The 20774-nt window shown below is 44.8% G+C and overlaps 1 protein-coding gene across 8 annotated transcripts in view; it reads right to left on the bottom strand.

Annotated features, from left to right (window-relative positions):
• The window catches only part of CLASP1 (cytoplasmic linker associated protein 1), a 271572-nt gene that overhangs the window by 230901 nt on the left and 19897 nt on the right, over positions 1 to 20774 (bottom strand). For 6 of the 8 annotated variants that reach the window (XR_003793859.1, XM_029224715.1, XM_029224717.1 and 3 more), the window contains 2 exons: positions 16167 to 16205; positions 5204 to 5683 (listed from right to left, as the gene is read on the bottom strand). Coding sequence is in view for 7 of the 8 variants with exons in the window: in XM_029224715.1 (XP_029080548.1) it covers positions 5204 to 5398 (195 nt within the window). In the remaining variant the exon portion in view is untranslated. The remainder of the gene's footprint in view (positions 1 to 5203; positions 5684 to 16166; positions 16206 to 20774) is intronic. The other 2 variants (XM_029224716.1, XM_029224723.1) reach the window with 1 other exon arrangement.

A 20774-nucleotide genomic window follows, 5' to 3' on the forward strand; every position in this document is an offset into this window, starting at 1 on the left:
TTAATTACCAGCTCTGTCGCCTTAAACAAGTTACCTGATTTATGTGCACGTCAATGTCTTCATCTGTAAAATGAGGATAACAAGATCTACTTCATATGGTAATGATACGTTAAAATGAACACATCTTTAGCACAACTTCTGGTACATAGGAAATGTCCCATAACCGTGGGTCATTATTATTATTCTACAATATTAAATACGAGTCCACAGTCACTTATCCAAAACTCTGGAGGCCAAATGTGCTCTGGAACACAGAATTTTCATGTTTTAGAAAGGTAAAATGCTGCACACAGTTTTAGACAGATAGATAGACAGACAGGCAGGGACAGATGGATAGGTGGATAGATGGACAGATGGATAGATGGATAGATAGGTATCCCCTTGAACAGAACCTGGGCCAGCACCCACCATCAAACGTGAATATTTCTACAGCACAACATGCCCTAAGCAGGTAAATAAGGACCATAAGTACTCTCACATCGGTTCACTTCACATCAAATGAAAAATGAAGAACACTAGGCCTTCAGAGATTTGGGGAATTTGTAACTGCAGAGAAGGGACTGCGGGACTATATTCACAAAAGCACCTGGTCCCCACTGGGATGCTTTGTTCCGATCAGCCCACTAGACGCACACATTCCTGCCCTGTGAGAACCTGCCAGGCTGCACGCACGGAGCTGTTTGGCTCAGTACAAGTTGCTCAGATGACCTGGGAAAGCTGGGAAAGGCTCCCTCAGTTCCCTCCAACTGCCATGGCCCAGGTGGCCTCCCCAGGTGAGCTCACTCTTACCTTCATCCCTTCTCACCTAAAGGGGCAGGGGGAGACAACAAAAGTGGCTGGAGGTACATCAGGAATCTACTCCACAATCTTCCTCTTTCTTTGAGTTTTATTCAGGAAAAACAGGAAGAGGAGACCACATCAATGAGGGCAGCCATATTCAAATTTTTCGTTGTTATTTTTATTTTTAATGTCAGACTAATCTAGAAAAGAAGCCCCATAATCAAGAAGAAGTCTCCCATCTCCTCCGTGTCTCCCACGGTCACGGTGACATCGAAGACTTACGAAGCTCTTCCAGCAACGGGGTGGGGTGGGGTAGTGAAAGGTGCCCCACAGTGTAGCCCCAGGGTGTGCCGCCTGTATGAGGACATTACTTAAAGAACCAATTACTCACTCCCCAAGGTGACCCAAGAAAGTCCAAAGCTGAAACTGAGCAGGACCTGTAGGGGCTCCTGGGTACAGGGAGCCCTTCCGTTCAGCCTCCATGACCTTCCCTGAGTTCCGAGGGGCAGGTTCCAACGGTTGCTAATCCAGGAAGGGAGGGGATGGAGAGACATGGGAGGAGCAGCCAGGAAACAACAGTGCAGCCTTGGGGCAGGGTCCTGGTTCCTCCTCAAGGGACACTTAGTTTTCGAGAGCAGGAGCCTGCTGTTAACCCCCTCTGCCTGACAAAGCAATAAAGTTACTCTTTTCTACTTCACCCAACACTCTGTCTCTGAGATTCAATTCAGCACCCCGTGTAGAGAGGCACCCGTGATCACAGCCAGCTCACAGCAGATAACCAGCGATAGGCTAGCAGAACACATACTGACCCTAAAATGAGTCTGCACAAGAGAGCTAAAATGCTCCAAAAGCAAACTGTGTTCTATTTAACCTAAAAGAATGCTCCGTTATTCCCAACTTATGTGCAAATTATAAGGCTCACTCTTCCCCCAGTTGAATCACGAATGGTTCCCACCAGTAAAGGAGAAGCATTTACACATAGTAGGTGCTCAATGTTCTAGCTAGTGCCGGGGTTGGCAAACTATGGTCCAGGGGACCAACTGACCTTCTACCTGTTCCTGTACGTTAAGTCTTGCTGGAACACAGCCACATCCATTCATGAACACATTCTCTGGGGCTGCTTTTGCATCATAATGGCCCAAACTAGTTAAATATTTACAAGAAGACCACAGGGCCCACCAAGCCTAATATGTTTACCTCTATTCTTCAAGTTTGCTGACCTCTATTCTTCTGAAAGGAACACTGGCTAGGAAATCAGACAGACCTACATTTTTTTTTTTTTTTTTTTTTGTGGTACGCAGGCCTCTCACTGTTGTGGCCTCTTCCGTTACGGAGCACAGGCTCCGGACGCACAGGCTCAGCAGCCATGGCTCACTGGCTGAGCCACTCCGCCGCATGTGGGATCCTCCCGGACCGGGGCACGAACCCGTGTCCCCTGCATCGGCAGGCGGACTCTCAACCACTGCGCCACCAGGGAAGCCTGACCTACATTTTTTTATTACTTATTTATTTATTTACTTGGCCACGCTGCGCGGTGTGTGGGATCTCAGTTCCCCAACCAGGGATCAAACCCACGCCCCCTGCAGTGCAAGCATGGAGTCTTAACCACTGGATCACCAGGGAGGTCCCCAGAGAGACCTACATTTAAATCCCAGTTCCCTAATCACAAGTAGAAATTACCTTGCAATTCTCAGTAATTTCAGTGACCTCATGTATAAAATTAGGATACCACCATCTACCTTGCAGGGGTGTTATGAAGATTAAATGAGATACTGAATGCATACGGTAAATAAGCAAGAAATGATAGCTATTAAACTTTAATCAAAACGAGGTACAAATTTGTCTGCCATGTTAATAAATACTCAAAGGTAAAGTGATTCAAGCTTCAGCCAACTATTTTTTTTAAATAAGACCTTGTCCTTGCATTCATCTACATTCCCTGCTAGGAAAAGGAATAACAATACCCAAGCACTACTGTTTTGGAAAGCCAAAAGTACTTCCCTTTTCCTCTCTTATCTTTTTAGTCCTGAATTTAAAAATAAAAAATTTCAAGAAGCCAAGCTTCAGAGAATTATTTAATACAAAGTGAATCCCTTCGAATAAAACTTAAAGTGTACTTCGGGCTCTGAAGGAGAAATCTTGCTCTACGATAAAGGAAAAAAACAGGTATGGGTCCCTAAAAGATACGTTTCCAGATTTCAGTAAAGCAACCAGGAACACTTGCCGAGAGTACGCCTAAGTTCCTGAGTTCACACAGGTAACCAGGATTCGTTGAGCACCTGCTATGTTCCAGGCTCTAGGCTCCAGGTGTGAACAAGGCCCATAGTCACCATACTTAGAGACCTTAGAGACCAGGGGGGTGCTCATCACTGGGTCAGATCAGAACCACAAGACATGGCCTTGACTCCAAAGCCATCGGTATGAAGTCACACAAGATATCAGAGCTTGAGGGCCCTGAGAGAAGATGTAGTCAAACACCTGCCCTGCACAGACAGGTAAAGTGACTTGTCCATGATGGCACGCGAGTCAGCAGCAAACCCCATCTGCCTGCTTTCCTTCCCACCGAGCTGTCTTTCTTAGAAAGTACTTCACAAAGGGTCAAGTCTTAATCTTTCACTCCTTTGTGACTCTGCAATTCCTATTACGAAAAAAAGACTCAGTTTTCAAACCTCTGGGTTCCTCTAGACAACGTTAATACTTTCTTCTTCCGTCTTCCCACAAAATTCTGTGCATCTCTATTACTGCACACTCGACACTGATTGGAACTATTCCCTTATTTATTCATGCCCACACACACACCCCTGCCCCCCAGACTACGAGCTCCTTGAAGACAGGAACCAAGTCTTAATACTGACTGATACTCCTATCCCTCACCTCCTCCTTCCTATCAGGAGTCCGATACCACCCGAGTACCCCGCCTCTTCCACTCGGCCACACACTTCGCTCAGGGGAGGCTGAACCCCTTTGTAGGGCCCGGAGGTTGAGCGTGATGGCTGAAGGCCACCGTGGACACCTGTCCATTTCCAGCGATACTATGGTGTGCGCGCAAAGCCATTCTGGCCAATGCAGTGTAAAAAAGTCTGCTGGGGAGCTTCAGAGAAGGTTTCCTCCCAAGTACCAAGTAAAGGACACAAGTAGACATTCTTCTTCCCTGGCCATTGCATTAACTATGCAGACTTAACAGAAATTACTCAATCTCCTTATGATAGATAACTTTAAGTCAACTAAGTCAGCATTCAGTTACTCTGAGCCAGAAGCATCCTGATTTGCACACAGAAAGGTTCGTGGAGCCGTGATTCAAACACAGACAAGGAGACTTACCAGACCTCAAAAATGTAAGGGACTAGAGAGTCTCCATCACCCTCCCCTTTGTAACGCTCCCACCACCCAGCAGCCAGCACTTGTTAATTTCAGCTAAATGAATAAAACAGATGAATGAAACAGGAAATTTAAGCTCGGCTTTCAAAGACTATTAGGGTAAATTTTACATCGAGTTGTAAGTGAACTATTAGGGCCCGAGGTAACAAGTCTAAAGCCTGCTGACTCTTAGATAAGATCAAGGTTTAATGTAATTGGAAAACAGTCTATACTAGAGCAAACAAAGAAATCCTGTAAGCACCCTTTCCAAGTCCGAATCCATGTCAGAAGACTGGTTCAATGAAAAAATCGCAAAAGGTTCTGTTTCTGGAAGCCCGACTGTCTATAATGTCTATAGCACCTATTAGCACATGTCCCACGATGTCTTCCACCTCAACCGGATCCAAAGGGGCCACCTTCTTAACAAACTAAAGGTGGGGAGGGCAAGGCGGGGAACCGACACCTCTTCAGCACTTTGAGCCCAGCCCAGTTTTCATTCATGAAAACTTAGTCCTCGAATGGCAACACAATCAACCTTCACAACTCAGTCGGGTCATGGGACCCCGCCTGGCCCTTCCCACCCGCCAAGGGCACCTGAAGAGCCTTGATCTTTGGAACCTAAAGGATATCCTCCAGGCCTTTACACACAAGTCACCGGAGGGACCTTGGCTGAGTACCTGGGCCGACTTCAAAACAGCTAAAATGCAGGTAAAATGCCCACATCCTACTGCCAATTCCACCCCCAGAGAAAATCGGTGAAGCCACTTGCTATTCACGAAGGGCCACTCACTGCTAGACGCGATAGTCACTTTAACTTCAAGGCTGCAAATGCTTGCAACCTCTCCCACATAAAAGCCTCTCTTTATCCGGTCACTTGGCTTTCTCTCAGTGCGCTAAAGGACAAGGGGTTTTCTGAGCTCCAACAAAAATCAAAGAAAACTCTACTTGCTCTTACTGGAAAGCAAGGAATCATGCTGACGGCTCACAAAGGATTCTTCTAGGACCCATTCTGATCCCCCACGGCTGCCCGGCCACCTAGAAGAGCGTCTTCCAGCGCATGGCTTACCTTGTAATTGCTGGAGTTCACCCAAAAGGTAGCGAGTCCGTCCACGAGTTTGTCTAATGTGGTCTGGTCATGCTCAAGGTCGGCAGACTTCTGTTTGTCCGAGAAATAGTCTATCAGTTCTTGGCCAACCTGCAGTCGCTTCCCCACATCCTTCTGTAGCACCTGTGCCAGGCAGGCCTCCATGCGAGGCTCCATGGTGGAATTCCAATCCAGAGCCAGCCGAAGCTAGAGGGCAGTCAGGGTGACACCCTCCCAGCAAGCGTCCCCGGGAGGCGGCCTCTTTGTTTGCTGAAGGTTACTAAGAGCCTGTGTTTCAGAGATGCAATCTGGGGAATGGCAACAATGCACCATGTGTGTCTGAAGAGCAGCTGGTAGGATATTAAAAGTCCAATTTAAATAACTAGTAGGGGAGAAGGGAATGAGTGGCAGAGTGACGTTCTCCTCCTGGGTCTGGAATACTTCATAATTCAGCAGTCCATTCTGAAAAGTTAGAGAAGAGAACGACAAATCAGCACAGGTAACAAAACTCTCCAGGGCTCGGAAACGTTCAATCAAGGACAAAGCAGCTCACGCGGCAGCATCGTTTATAAGCACAAGTGGAGCGAGAAGCATGAACGCTTGGCAACCATATCCGAATAACGTAATTATTATTTTTATCAGGAAGAACACTGAGGCCCAAAGCAAAGAGCCAGTGAGCTTGACAGTTGGGGGGTTGAGGTTTCTCACAATTTTCCAGTTTGTAAATGCGCCAGTCGGGGGAGCAATCATCTGCTTCTGCTGGAAGATTTATCTGTAGCTTAACTTTTGCTTCCCACCGAAAACCTAACACCACTCTGTGCCTGAATCCCGTAGGTACTGTAGCTTATTGTCTCGCTCTCAGTCTTCTAAAAATCCAGGCGCCGGAAGTGAGGCAGGCTCTGCAGAAACACCACTGACCAAACTGGCCAGCCCGGTAACACTAACCAAAGCCAAAGGCAGCACCTACACCAAACTTCTTGCTCAGCGGCTTTACAACAGGGTGAGTAGGTAGTGGTCCCTGCCTCTTCCTCCAAAGAGAGTGATGGAGGGAGAAAAGGAACTAGGCTCACATTCTGATCACATTCTATTGACACAGTGTTCTCCACTGACAATAGCACCAACTGGGCTGGGTGTTTTGTTACAAAATCAGGAGACCTCAAAATCACGCTTGGGGTAGCGCAAAACACATGATATGGGGAAAGTACCAAAATCATTTTCATGAGACAAATTAAACAGGCCGACCATCTAACCTACAGCTGCTGGAACAATTGTACACATTTATTTGTTACAATTTCTTCTCTCAATTCCTTCCATTCTAACCCAAGAAGACGCACAGAAAACCTGTCTTCAAGATGCAGCATCCTCCCCGACACTGTACCAAATAGAAACGTTCTTCGCACCGACAGTAGACGCTGACTCTCAGGGGTTCAGCAGGTAGAGCTGACCTTATAAATCAAGTAAGGTTAAAATTCGGTGCAGGGTGACTCTTCCAGTCTGAGCACAGGGAATCTCTCCCTTCCTGTCATCACCCCCACCCCATTCCTCCCCACAGCAAAAAAGCACAATGCTCTCTCTGAGTTCTAGAATGAGAAACAAGCCAAGTCATTCAATTAGGAAAACCCTCCTGCAAAGTACCTGGCACTTAATTACCCATCTTCTGCTTTACTTCCAATCAAGAAGACTCACTGTCTCACGTGGCAATCCTTCCTTAAATGGAGGCAATACGTGCTTTCCAGTCATCTCCACACCCTGAAACTAGTCCCTCCTTCCCAAGAAAGATCTTCAAATACAGAAAAGGAGCTATTACCCTTCACTCCAACTTTTAGTCCAAACAAAATATCCCCAGTTCCCTAATGAGCTCCTAAGTCGGACTAATGAAGGGTTCAGTGATACAGGAAAAGTAGAGAAACCAACAGAACCTTTTCTTTCTGGGCCCAATTTTAGCCCAAGAAGGAGCTCTAATAAGGTCAAGCTTGTGAGAGATTAAAAAGGGCCACAGATGCTTTGCTACTCCCTCTTCCACCGAGGTGGGGTCTCATCCCCCCACAGTGACCCTGGGATTGGTCTGAGCCTTGCTTTGGCCAGTGGGAAATCAGAGACTGCAGGAGCGAGCAGAGGTCACGTGGAGCTTGCCTGACTGCTGTGCTGTCAGAAAGCTGGTCTAAGACTCCTGAACACGAAAGGCCATCAGAGGAGAACCAACATGCTTCAAAAACAGCCGGCAGCACCTGCCAGACACATGAGTGAGTCCACGGAGGGACCATTCAGCCTCTCCTGTCATCCTCTGACTGCGGCTACACAAATACATCTAAGGAGACAAAAACCACCAGGTTAAACCACAAAAGGGTAAGAAATAGTTCATTGTTGTTTTAAGCCACGAGATTTGTGGTGCTTTGTTACACAACAGTGGATAACTGATACACTCCTTCTTCCCCTAAACATCTATCTTTCATTCTCAATGAAAAGAATCTCATATCCTTTATTCCTTCAAGGGGCCTAAAATCAACAGACACTAACCAGCAATGATGATGATGATACCGTTTTTGAGCATCCACATGAGGTGTCAGGCTCTATGCTAGATGATTTATACAGACTATCTCTAATTCTCCAACCCACTCTATAAAGGAGATATTAACATCCCTATTTTACAGAGGAAGAAACTGAGGCAAAGGTAAGTAATTTTCTAAGGTTGCATGGCCATAAGTTTCCCTTCCCCACCTTCAAACCCTTGTTACTACAAGTCTGGCCTAGTTTTGTTCTGACTCAGAGAAAGAAGGTCAGACTTCATGCTTAGCTGGGAAGCAACAGGCAAGAGAGTAAAGTCTCCACTCCCCAGGGAGGAAGGAGCCCTGCATTCAAGTCTCTTTCCTGTGATTTTTAAAATACATATTATATAAAAACTTCCTCTTCAGTTGGAATTCTATAAGATTTCTAACAAATAAGTATATGCTTCTTGATGGTAATTATGCAGTAAAGGCTTAGCACACTCAAAAGTAGGTCACAAACTCCTTATGGAGGAAACCCACAGAATGAGATACTAGAAGCCCTCATGCATTAAGCAGACTGGTCCTCTCTGTTCTCTCTTTTTCTCCTTAATTTAAAAAAAGAAGTAACGGATGATCCCCTCCTGCACAGAAGTACAAGACCTCCCTCCCACGCCTGTCCCCCAGCCACTGCGTTTCCCCACCTAAAAGTGAAGACTGTCGCTAGCTTCCTGTACCTCCTTGCACAGATATTTTTAGCTACCCAAGCAAATAAGTATATGTGTTCTCCCCTCTGTACCCCCCAGAGAGAGTTTCCTAAGCATTTACAATTACATCACAAGAAGCAGCCCAACTCTGCTGCAGGCCAACAGGAAAAAGTTAAAAAATACCAGGTTCAGCAAGAATGAAGAAACACACAGCAGGACAGCCTGATGTAATGTACACATGTGAGACAGCCTCCAGTCTTGACTCTGCCACTTCCTGAGTGGCAATGGGAAGAACACTGGCTCCACATTCATTAAGTAAGATTAAAGGTGGGAAGGGCTTGCACAGGGCATTTTTGTTTGTTTGTTTTCTGTTTTGCGGTACTCGGGCCTCTCACTGCTGTGGCCTCTCGCGTTGCGGAGCCCAGGTTCCGGACGCGCAGGCTCAGCGGCCATGGCTCACGGGCCCAGCCGCTCCATGGCACGTGGGATCTTCCCAGACCGGGGCACGAACCCGCGTCCCCTGCATTGGCAGGCGGATTCTCAACCACTGTGCCACCAGGGAAGCCCTGCACAGGGCATTTTTTAAAAATAGCTCCAGGACTTCCCTGGAGGTCCAGTGGTTAAGACTCTGCGCTTCCCAGGCAGGGGGCCCGGGTTGGATCCCTGGTCAGGGAAATAAGATGCCACATGCCACGTGGCGTGGCCAAAAATAAAATAAAAGTACTTTACATTAAAATAAATAAATAATAAAAAATAGATCCTCTCTCGATCCCTTACTTACGGTCCCTACTCTGTGGCACCTGGGCCACAACCATAGACGAGTGCCGAGGACAGGGGTAGAGAACAGAACCAGCTGTGAACTCTGATCTTCTGCGTCTACTACAGGCTTCTCCATAAGAGAAGTTCAAGGTAGGACCATTTTCACTCGTGACCGAAAACAGCAATGAGTTAGTATTTCTCCTAAATGTAGAGACTGGCTGGGCTCAGCTGGCAGGTCCTTCTGCTAATCTTGCCTGGGATCACTCAGGCAGCTGCTGTCATCTGCCAGCCTGACTACAGCTGAAGAGTCTACAGCGGCATCACCCACATGTCTGAGGCACTGATGCTGGCTGTTGGCTGGACCTCTTGCCACACGTGACCTCTAACCACTCAGTAATATAGTCTGCAGTTCATTATACTTGGTTGGAACATTCCAAGATGGCGAAGGGAAGTGGCCAGGCCTCTCAAGGCCCAGGACACAGAACGTGCAAATCACTTCTGTAACATTCTATGGGTCAAAGCAAGTCACAAGGTCAGCCCAGAACAAAAATGTGAGCAAATGGATTCTACCAGTTAAAAGGAGCCACAAAATATTGCAGCCATGTGCTTCGATCTAACATATATGTAGTCATATATGTAGTGGGTATCTGTAGAATGACTACATGGATGGGGTAAATACATTTGTCTTCTCTGTTTGCCCATTATCTTGATTACTTTTATTTAACCATCAATTTATCATATATCACATCTCATTACAGAAGATACAAAAGAAATAACTATAACCTATGACTTGACTTGAAAACGCTTCCAACTTACTTGGAGAGAACAAGAGATACGTACTCACAAAAAGCTTGTCAATGTGAGAATTCAGCACAAACACAGGGACTTCCCTGGCGGTCCAGTGGGTTAGACTCCACGCTCCCAACGCAGGGTGCCCAGGTTCCATCCCTGGTCGGGGAACTAGATCCCACATGCCACAACTAAAAGGTCCCGTGTGCCGCAACGAAGATCTTGCATGCCACAACTAAGATCCAGTGCAGCCAAATACACAAATAGTAAAAAAAAAAAACCCACAAACACAGGATGTACAGTTAGCAGACTTCACAGATAGAATGCCGCACCTGCCAAATAAGGGCTATGAATAAGTACTGTGGTTGTTTACAGAAGGGATGGATCAAGAAGGCCTGGAATGACCAAGTCAAAACCAGTCAGACAAGGCTCAGTCTAAGCTTTGTCTCGAAACATGGACAGGACGTCCTACATCAGTTATGGCACTTAATTGGGGGAAAAAGCCTAAGCAAGTGAGGGATGTGGAAACTTGTGACGGTTGAGGGAAGAAGCGTGGCAACAGAGACAGTGAGATACCTCTGAGATGGGCAAGCATTATTACTCCCACTTTTTTTTTTTTTTTGGCCGTGCAGCCTGCGGGATCTTAGTTCCCCGACCAGGGATTGAACCCAGGCTACGGCAGTGAATGTGCTGAGTCCTAACCATTGGACCGCCAGGGCATTCCCATTACTCCCACTTTGAAGATAAAGAAATGAAGCTTAGAAAGGTTAGGCTAAAAAAATTTTTTAAAAAAACAAAAAAACCTGGGGCTTCCCTGGTGGCGCAGTGGTTGAGAGTCCACCTGCCAATGCAGGGGACACGGGTTCGTGCCCCTGTCCGGGAAGATCCCACATGCCGCGCGGAGCGGCTGGGCCCGTGAGCCATGACCGCTGAGCCTGCACGTCCGGAGCCTGTGCTCTGCAACGGGAGAGGCCACAACAGTGAGAGGCCCGCGTACCGCAAAAAAAAAACCCAACAACAACAACCCTGCCCAAGATTTTAAAGCTAATAACTGTCGAGTGGTAATTGAAAATCAGATCTGCCTGGCCCCAAAGTTAGTATTATTTTTGTTATAGTACAATACTATATACCACTGCCTCACTGAAAGTTCAAAGTATGGGTACTTAATAACTCAAACATGAAAATGTTAAAGTTATATGGGGCATGAGAAGTAGAAGATTAAGAAACAAGAAATCAAATTACAAAGCACTCAGGAAGCTTCAATAAAATAATATTCCATATCACAGCATCAAGTAGTACAATTTAAATTATGAGCACCAGTGAATCAATAAGCACATCAAAAATTTCCCTGGAAAATATGTAGAAAGCAGGCATCATAATGACAAGCCAACCCCGAAATCTAGAAACGAGCAGAACCAATCCACAGTAGGCAAAAGCAGTTGTTTCTATCAATAAGGCAATTTTTCTGCCTTATCATCATTTGTATAATTACGATACGGTGTGAACCTTTAAAGACGCCCGGCCGGGCCCCGCCAGCAGTGATTCTCTCTCCTCCTTGGACATCCCACAGCCCACTCACTGGTAGCCACACAGTCACTCAGTGAACAGACCCTGGGCCAGCGGTGTGACAAGTGCCCCAGGCTAACTCCTGGAAAGCACAAAAGGTAAGACTTGGTCAAGGCCCTCAAGGAGGTCATTGCCTGCAAGAAGGACGAGACAGAAAAGCAGGCGGTGGTGGCGGTACAGGGACAGGCCCTAAGCCGGGGGCCTGGACATGGTGCTACAGTGGCAGAGAAAGGAGAAGCGGCTGCCTGAGGGAATTCAGCAGGGCACTTCAGGATGGGCCCCTGCCACCGCACACCAGGCAGATGCAGCACCCGCCCCCCCTCCAGCTTTCACGCGTCACTCCCCCAGTCACTCCTCACCCACCGCGGATGCGGCCTCTGGCCTCTCTGCCTCCTTCCCCAGCTCCTCTCATCTCCTGTAGCGGCTTCACCACCCCTCGGCTGACAACACCCGCTCCTTTCAGCCTTCTGTTCTAGGCCCCAGCAAGCCCTCCTGGCCTGGTCCTCAGTTCCCTGCCATGCCATCCTCCTTTCCCACCACAACTGCCCATCCCTCCAGCTCTTTTGTTCAAGTGCATTGCCTCAACCTCGTCGATTCCATAAACTCCTTCCCAGTCTCACCTTCCTTTGAGTCTGCATTAAATTCCACGGAGGTGTCAACAGCATGGAGCTACCCTCCACTGTCTCTCCCTCGGGAGTCATTGCCTAGTAATCCCAAACCCTGGGTGGACCAGACACACTGAAGCGGCTGCCTTCTCAGGCCTGCAGGGCTGACCGTGCGGAAGAGAAGAACACATACCCAACCAGGCTGGTTTTAAACTGATCTCAAACTTCAGAAAGCCCTTCGCCACCAGCAGCCTTCCAGCTCACGTTCTCTGGCAACTCTGCTTGCCTTTCTCTCTCAAAGAGCTTTCCCGGCTTCTCCGCAGACGCCTGTCTACCCAACCCTGCCGCTCCCTCCTGAAAGGCTCACCTGCTGCTCGCTCAGTAAAGCAGGCAAGATGAGACACCTGGGACAGCCACCAGCGACCCGGGGCAGCCCCCTCCACCTGTTCAGCTGCCTGCTCTCCAGCATCTACCTGCAAGCTCCCCTCTGTTGGCTCACTCCCGGCAGCTGAGACACTTCCTCAAGGCCCCTGGAGCTCACAGGCCTTCCATCAGCAACACCAGGGACAGCGGAGCCCCTGTAAGCAGCTGTCTACACCCGCAAGCTGCACGGAGGCACTCCCTGTTCACCCTGCGGCCCTCCCCTCGGGCCCCCTGCCACCCGTCCACTGCAGCCGCCTGGTCAGGAGCACGAGTGACGGCCCTGCTGGCAGACCTACTTCACTAACCCCGCCTCTCGGAGGCATCCCAAAACTGACCCCTCCTTCCTTCCCCAAAATTTCCCACAAACGAGCGTGCCTTCCTGCTACTTCTCTGGCTGCACCTCCTCAAGTTTCTTTAACCATCTCTGCTTCTCTCCCAAAGCTCACCCCCAAATAATAAGCATGCATTTCCATGAATTTTTTAAATGCCTATAAAACTGATGCCTCCCAAATTTGAATGTCCGAGCCAAATATCTCTGAACACCAGTCACAGGCACGGGCCTCTTTTCGGTGCCAAACTCTTTACCACTTCGGGGCCTTATCTCTTGCTGTTCCTAATGCCTGAAACATTCTCCTTATGCCTGGGCTGGCCTGGCTGTCACTTCAGCTTCAATGTCACCTCCTCAGCAAGCCCTTTAAAGACCACTCTAGGGGGTCGGTCCCTTGTCACTGCATCCTGTTCTCTTCAAAGCATTTATGACAAGTTGCAATTTATCGCATGTTTGTTTACCTATTTGCTGTCTGACTTTCCCACAGGACTGTCAGTCTTATGAAAGAGGGGACCTTGCTTATCTTGTTCACCTAATGCCTACAGCCATGCCTTGTACAAACATGGCACTCGAGAAATAGCTTTTGAATGAATGAAGTTTGCTTGAGTTGAAAATCAGAAGAAAACAGTCCTTGGCAGTCATTAGTAGAGTTCAATTCCTTCTTGGGGAGTGGGAGGAATGCGGGGATAGGAAAAATGCAAAAAAGCATTTCAGATAAAAGGAATGTGCAAATACATATGGACAAAACACAAAAAAGAACAGACTATGGCCTGCTCAAGGGAAAACAAGCCATTTGGAAAGGCCAGAGCACTGGTTCCCAACCTGCAAACACTATTGACCCCTGCCCCTGAGGTGAGAGGGTGGAGTGATTAAAGGCTGTCTGAGAGGGACTTCCCTGGTGGCGCAGTGGTTAAGAATCTGCCTGCCAGTGCAGGGGACACGGGTTTGAGCCCTGGTCCAGGAAGATCCTGCATGCCGCGGAGCAACTAAGCCCACGCACCACAACTACTCAGCCTGTGCTCTAGAGCCTGTGAGCCACAACTACTGAGCTTGCGAGCTACAACTACTGAGCCCGTGTGCCACAACTACTGAAGCGCATGCGCCTAGAGCCTGTGCTCCCCAACAAGAGAAGCCACCACAATGAGAAGCCCGCGTGCCGCAACGAAGAGTAGCCCCCGCTTGCTGCAACTAGAGAAATTCCACGCACAGCAACGAAGACCCAACACAGCCAAAAGTTAATTAATTAATTATTTATTTAAAAAGTCTGTCTGAGAATTAGTGCAGACACAAGTCATGCATTATCCATGACCTAAGTATTCCTAGCCATATTTTCATACTTATGCAATGCAGTTGTGAATCTTTAAATGCAAAAATAATGTAAAAAGTATTTCTAAATTCTTATTTTGAGTTTGAAAATTTTTCTCAATTAACAGATACCAGAAATTCCACTTACATAGAGCCCTGTGATGCTGAACACTAAAAAGAGTTCTTGGGACTTCCCTGGTGGTCCAGTGGTTAAGAATCCGCCTTCCAATGCAGGGGATGCGGGTTCGATCCCTGGTCAGGGAACTAAGATCCCACATGCCGCGGGGCAGCTAAGCCTGTGCGCTCTACAGCCCATGTGCCACAACCAGAGAGCCTGCGGGCCATAACCACTGAGCCCATGCATTCTAGAGCCTGCATGCCACAGCTAGAAAGAAGCCTGTGCACCGCAACGAAAGATCCTGCACGCCACAACGAAGATCCCTCGTGCCACAACTAAGACCTAACACAGACAAATAAACAAATAAATAAATTTTTTTTTTTAAAAGAGTTCTTATTCTCAGAAAGTCTGGCTCAGACCAGAAAGACTGAGCACAGACAAGGCCCAGCAGTCAACTTCCAGCACCAAAGGCCAACAGTGCTGTGGTCTCCAGGGAGCTCTGTACATTGTCATCTTTGAAATGCAGAATCACGAGGCTTCGGGTGGGCATACAATTATTTACCTTGGAGAGAGCATTAAAATCTGCAGTTCCTCAAGTTATCATAAGAATATTCTGCAATAGGGGAAAAAAAATCAGTTGAACTCCCTCTTCTCTCTATCATTCGCCCCAGTGTGAAAAATAATTAACTACAGTGAAGTCATGACAAAAAAAACAACCATAATGTATGATGTAAATGCCCAAAAGTGAGTAACAGAAGAAAGTTCACTATATTAAAAGTTCAGGTCATATGAATAGAAATAAATCATTAACGTTGGTTAATTTCTGGTACTAAGATTACATATTTTTCTTTGTACTTTTCCGTATTTTCTAAATTTTTTCTATGATGAATATAGAAAATATGTTACTTTTATAATTACAAAGAGAAAAGTATTATTCAAAAACCAGGCATGACCATTTCATAATGGAGGAAAATCTCCCTTTCAGTATTATGGAATATAATGTATAACTATCAGTGAAGTGTAAAATAAGAAGAAAGACTTAAATTCCCAAAAAGATGGAATTGGTGGATTAGTTACTTCCACAAATTATGTGGTAGAAAACTACACAATGGAAAACACAAATAAGTACCAAAAAAAAAAAGCAGCTCCATATTACTGTATACATACTATAAAAAAATACAGCTCCATATTACTGTATACATACTATAAAAAAATAATAGGAGAAAATAAATACACTGCACAAGTGCCAGATAAGTTATTCATTCATAATGGTTACTACTTGCCTTCACTAGCATTTTAATGAAGCAATTTCTTAAAAATCTTTCAGATATTTTAAATATTTTTTTCTTTGTGAACTATAAAAGTAGAACATAGTTTTAATTTTATTTTTGCTTCTCCTATGGCAGGTTTATAATAAGAAGAATTGCTTCTATTTTTATTCTACTCCTCAAAGATGGAACAACACGGACATACACTGAAAACTGCTGACGCATGTTGATAGGTACATGAGAACTTGTTACACCATTCTCTTCACTTCTCTATGTGTTTAAAATTGTCTGGAACTTTTAAAAATCCAAAACACTTTTTAACTTCTTCAAAAGAATTGTAAAGCTTAAGTCTATGTGGGAAAAAAAAATACATAAAATACCTGCAATAAAATTAGTAATTAACTAAACAAATAAGGATGTGAAACTGCATTAAACTGCATATACATAGTTACACATATAGCATATACAATGTATGACATTTATATACATATAGTATGATATAGCCCACATGTGAAAAAAATTACAGAAAAGAACAAAAATAGAGTATGTAAAAGATTAATAGGTAGCTTCTGAGTAATAGGTTTGAGAGCTTACCTCCTACTTCTTAATAATTTCCTCTACTCTTCATATTTTCTAAGAAGAAAAGAGACATTTTTAAAAGTCTTAAAAGAGAAAAGCAGTTATTTAATAACATTCATCTTATTCATTCAAGAAGTGTGAAACCGGGGCTTCCCTGGTGGCGCAGTGGTTGAGAATCTGCCTGCTAATGCAGGTAACACGGGTTCAAGCCCTGGTCTGGGAGGATACTACATGCCGTGGAGCAACTAGCCCCGTGAGCCGCAACTACTGGGCCTGCGCATCTGGAGCCTGTGCTCCGCAACAAGAGAGGCCACGATAGTGAGAGGCACGCGCACCGCGATGAAGAGTGGCCCCCTCTCGCCGCAATTAGAGAAAGCCCTCGCACAGAAACGAAGACCCAACACAGCCAAAAATAAATAAATAAAATTTAAAAAAAAAGAAAAAAAATATATATATATAAAAGAACTGTGAAACCAAAACTAACTGACAACAAAGCCACCTCCCTATTGACTGCTGACTTTTCTTCTCCTAATGATATACACAAGACGAATGTCAACATCGGCATACCAAGCTGTTACATTTCCAAGGCAGTTACCCCAGACAGGAAAGAATAGTAATAATATAGATTATAGATTCCCAAGGAACAGTCTTACGTAAAAACAGGAGACCTCAGCAGGGAGCCAGCTTATTGGAGAAACAAGGCTCATCACAGACACTAACCAATATGCTGGCTCCTCTAGAAAGAGGGGACCTAAATTTCCACTCAGGCTAGAAACATTTACTTCTGTTGTATTTTTCAGAGAGCTTCATTTACAGTTTCATAGCCGTGACCAGCTTTTTTTTCCATTTGTTTACTATACCAATGGAAAACAGATCCTTAAACTTGAATGACTCCTTAGTGATTTTTAGTAAATATATCACTATCAATAAATTCTCCCTTTTAAAGTGTACGTACTGCCCCTAGGTTCAGATGCAGACGTAGAGAGACTTGAGGACACGGGGAGGGGGAAGGGTAAGCTGGGACAAAGTGATAGAGTGGCATAGACATATATACACTTCCAAATGTAAAATAGCTAGTGGGAAGCAGCCACATAGCACAGGGAGATCAGCTCAGTGCTTTGTGACCACCTAGAGGGGTGGGATAGGGAGGGTGGGAGGGAGACGCAAGAGCAAGGGGATATGGGGACATACGTATACGTATAGCTGATTCACTTTGTTATACAGCAGAAACTAACACACCATTGTAAAGCAATTATACTCCAATAAAGATGTTAAAAAATAAAAAAGTGTATATAATTCAGCGATTTTAAATATGTTCACAAAGTTGTGCACCCATCACCACTACTTAATTCCAGAACATTTTTATCACCCCAAAATGAAACCCCTCTCATCCTTTAGCAGTCACTCTCCAACCCCCTCTCCCAAACCCATGAAAACCAATAATCTACTTTCTGATGGAATGGATCTGCCTATTCTGGACACTTCATATAAATGGTGTCATAAAATATGTGTCTTTCATATCTGGCTTCTTTCACTTAGCATACTATCTTCAAGGTTTATCCATCTCATAGCATGGATCAGTATTTCATTCCTTTTTATGGCTGAATAATATTCCATTGAATAGCTGTACCACAGTTTGTTCATACAGTTATCCGCTGATGGATATTTGGAATGTTTCTACTTTTTGGCTAGTATGAATAATGCTATAAACACTCCTGAACAAGTTTTGTGTGGGCAGGTTTCCAATTTTCTTTGATATACAAATAGGAGTGTTAACTAGAATACAGGATATAACGCTATGTTTAGGGTTTTGAAGAACTGCCAAACTGCTTTGCAAAGTGGCTACACCATTTTATATTCCCACAGCAGTATATGAGGGTTCCAATTTCTTTACATCTTCAGCAATACTTATGGTCCATCTTTTTTATCATAGCCATCCTAGAGGGTATGCAGTGGCATCTCACTGTGGCTTTGATGGGCATTTCCCTAACGACTCTGGGTGTTGGGCTTCTTTTCATGGACTTGTTGGCCAATTTGGACATCTTCTTTGGAGAAACGTCTAATCAAATTCTTTGCGGGACTTCCCTGGCAGACCAGTGGTTAAGACTCTGCGCTTCCAATGTAGGGGGTGCAGGTTCAATCCCTGTTCAGGGAACTAAGATCCCACATGCCACGTGGCGCAGCCAAAAAACAAAAAACACACAAAAAACAAATTCTTTGCTTATGTTTTTAATTGGGTTGTCTTTATTGTTGATTGTATGAGTTTTTATATACTCTGGATAAAAGTTCTTTACCAGATAAATGATTTGCAAATATCTTCTCTCATTCTGTGGGGTGTGCTTTCATTTTCTTGATGGTGTCATTTGAAACATAAAGTTCTAAATTTTAATAAAGTCCAATTTGCCTATTTTTTTGTTGTTGTTGCTTGTGTTTTAGATGTCATACCTAAGGAACCACTGCCCATTTTACCACAATAAAAAAGAAAGAAAAGAAACTACTGCCTAATCTAAGGTCATGAAGATTTGCATCTACGTTTTCTTCTAAGAGTTTTACTGTTTCAGATCTTACATTTTGGTCTATGATTGAGTTCATTTATATATATGAGTGAGGAAAGGGTCCAAATTCATTCTTCTGCATGTGGATATCAACTTGTCCCAGCACCATTTGTTGAAAAGACTATTCCTCACTGAATTGTCTTTGCACTCTTGTTGAAAATCAATTGACTACAAATGTAAGGATTTATTTCTGGACTTACATTCTATTCCACTGATCTGTATGTCTACCCTACCCTTTATGCCAGTACCAGACTGTCTTGATTACTGTAGCTTTGTAGTAAGTTATTAAAGTCCTCCAACTTTGTTCTTCATTTTCAAGATTGTTTTGACTGTTCAGGGTCCCTTGTATTTCCATATGAATATGAAGATCAGCTTGTCAACTTCTGCAGAACAGACAGCTGGGATTTTAATGGGGAGCATGTTGAATCAATTTGGGGAATAGTGCCATCTCAACAATACTAATACTAGGTCATTCGATCCAAGTACATAGGATGTCTTTCTATTTATTTAGATCTTTAATTTCTTTCAGTGATGTTGTATAGTTTCAGAATGTAAGTTTTACACTTCTTCGTTAACTTTATTCTAAGTTTTCTATTCTTATTGATGCTTTTATGAATGGAATTGTTTTCTTAGTTTCATTTTTGGATTATTCATTGCCAGTGTATAGGAATACAACTGATTTTTTTATATTGATCTTGTGTCCTAAAACCTAGTTGAACTTATTAGCTCTAATTTTTTTAAATTAATTAATTAATTTATTTATTTATTTTTGGGTGTGTTGGGTCTCCGTTTCTGTGTGAGGGCTTTCTCTAGTTGCAGCGAGCAGGGGCCACTCTTCATCGCAGTGCGCGGGCCTCTCACTGTCGCGGCCTCTCTTGCTGCAGAGCACAGGCTCCAGACGCGCAGGCTCAGTAGTTGTGGCTCACGGGCCTCATTGCTCTGCGGCATGTGGGATCTCCCCAGACCAGGGCTCGAACCCGTGTCCCCTGCATTGGCAGGCAGATTCTCAACCTCTGTGCCACCAGGGAAGCCCAGCTCTAATTGTTTTACAGTGGATTCCTTAGGATGTTCTATATACAAGATCACATCATCTGCAAATAGATTATTTTACTTCTTTTCCAACCTAGATGCCTTTTATTTCATTTTCTTGCCTAATTGCCCCAGCTAGAAGCTCCAGTACAATGTTGAATAGAAGTGACATAAAAGGACATCTTTGTCCTGTTCCTGATCTTGGGAAAAATTCAATTTTTTATCACTAAGTATGGCAGCTACTGTGGGTTTTCATCAATGGCCTTTATCACATTGAGAAGTTCCCTTCTATTCCTAGTTTGTTGGGTGTTTTTACCAACTCAAATGCTCTTCCTGCAGCTATTGAGATAATGTGGGTTTTGTCCTTTACTATTATTATGGTTACGCTGATTTCCAGCTGTTAAACCAACCTTGCATTCCTGGGATAAATCCTAGTTGGTCATAATGTATAATCCTTCTGATCTGGTGCTGGACTCAGTTTGCCAGTATTTTGTTGAGGATTTTTTTTTTGCATCTATATTCATAAAGGATACTGGTCTGTAATTTTCTTTTCCTATGATGTCTTTGTATGGTTCGGTTAACGAGTAATAACATCCTCAAACGATGAACCAGGAAGCACCCCAGCCTCCTCTTTATTTTGAAAGAGTTTGCAAAGAATTTGCATTTGGTATATTTGGTAGAATCACCAAATGTGAAGTCATCTGAGTTGGAGCTCTTTGTGAGATGTTTCTTTTTTTTTTTTTTTTTTTTTTGCAGTACGCAGGCCTCTCTCACTGTTGTGGCCTCTCCCGTTGCAGAGCATAGGCTCCAGTCGCGCAGGCTCAGCGGCCATGGCTCACGGGCCCAGCCACTCCGCGGCATGTGGGATCTTTCCGGACTGTGGCACGAACCTGTGTCCCCTGCATCGGCAGGTGGACTCTCAACCACTGCGCCACCAGGGAAGTCCCCTTGTGAGATGTTTCTTGATTGTTAATTAAATCTCTTTACTTGCTATTGGACTATTCAGATGTTTTATTTTTTCTTGAGTCAATCTCAGTAA

This window comes from Monodon monoceros, unplaced genomic scaffold, assembly GCF_005190385.1.
Source record: "Monodon monoceros isolate NGI ecotype Baffin Bay Population unplaced genomic scaffold, NGI_Narwhal_1 Super_Scaffold_16, whole genome shotgun sequence".
NCBI classification, from domain to species: Eukaryota; Metazoa; Chordata; class Mammalia; order Artiodactyla; family Monodontidae; genus Monodon; species Monodon monoceros.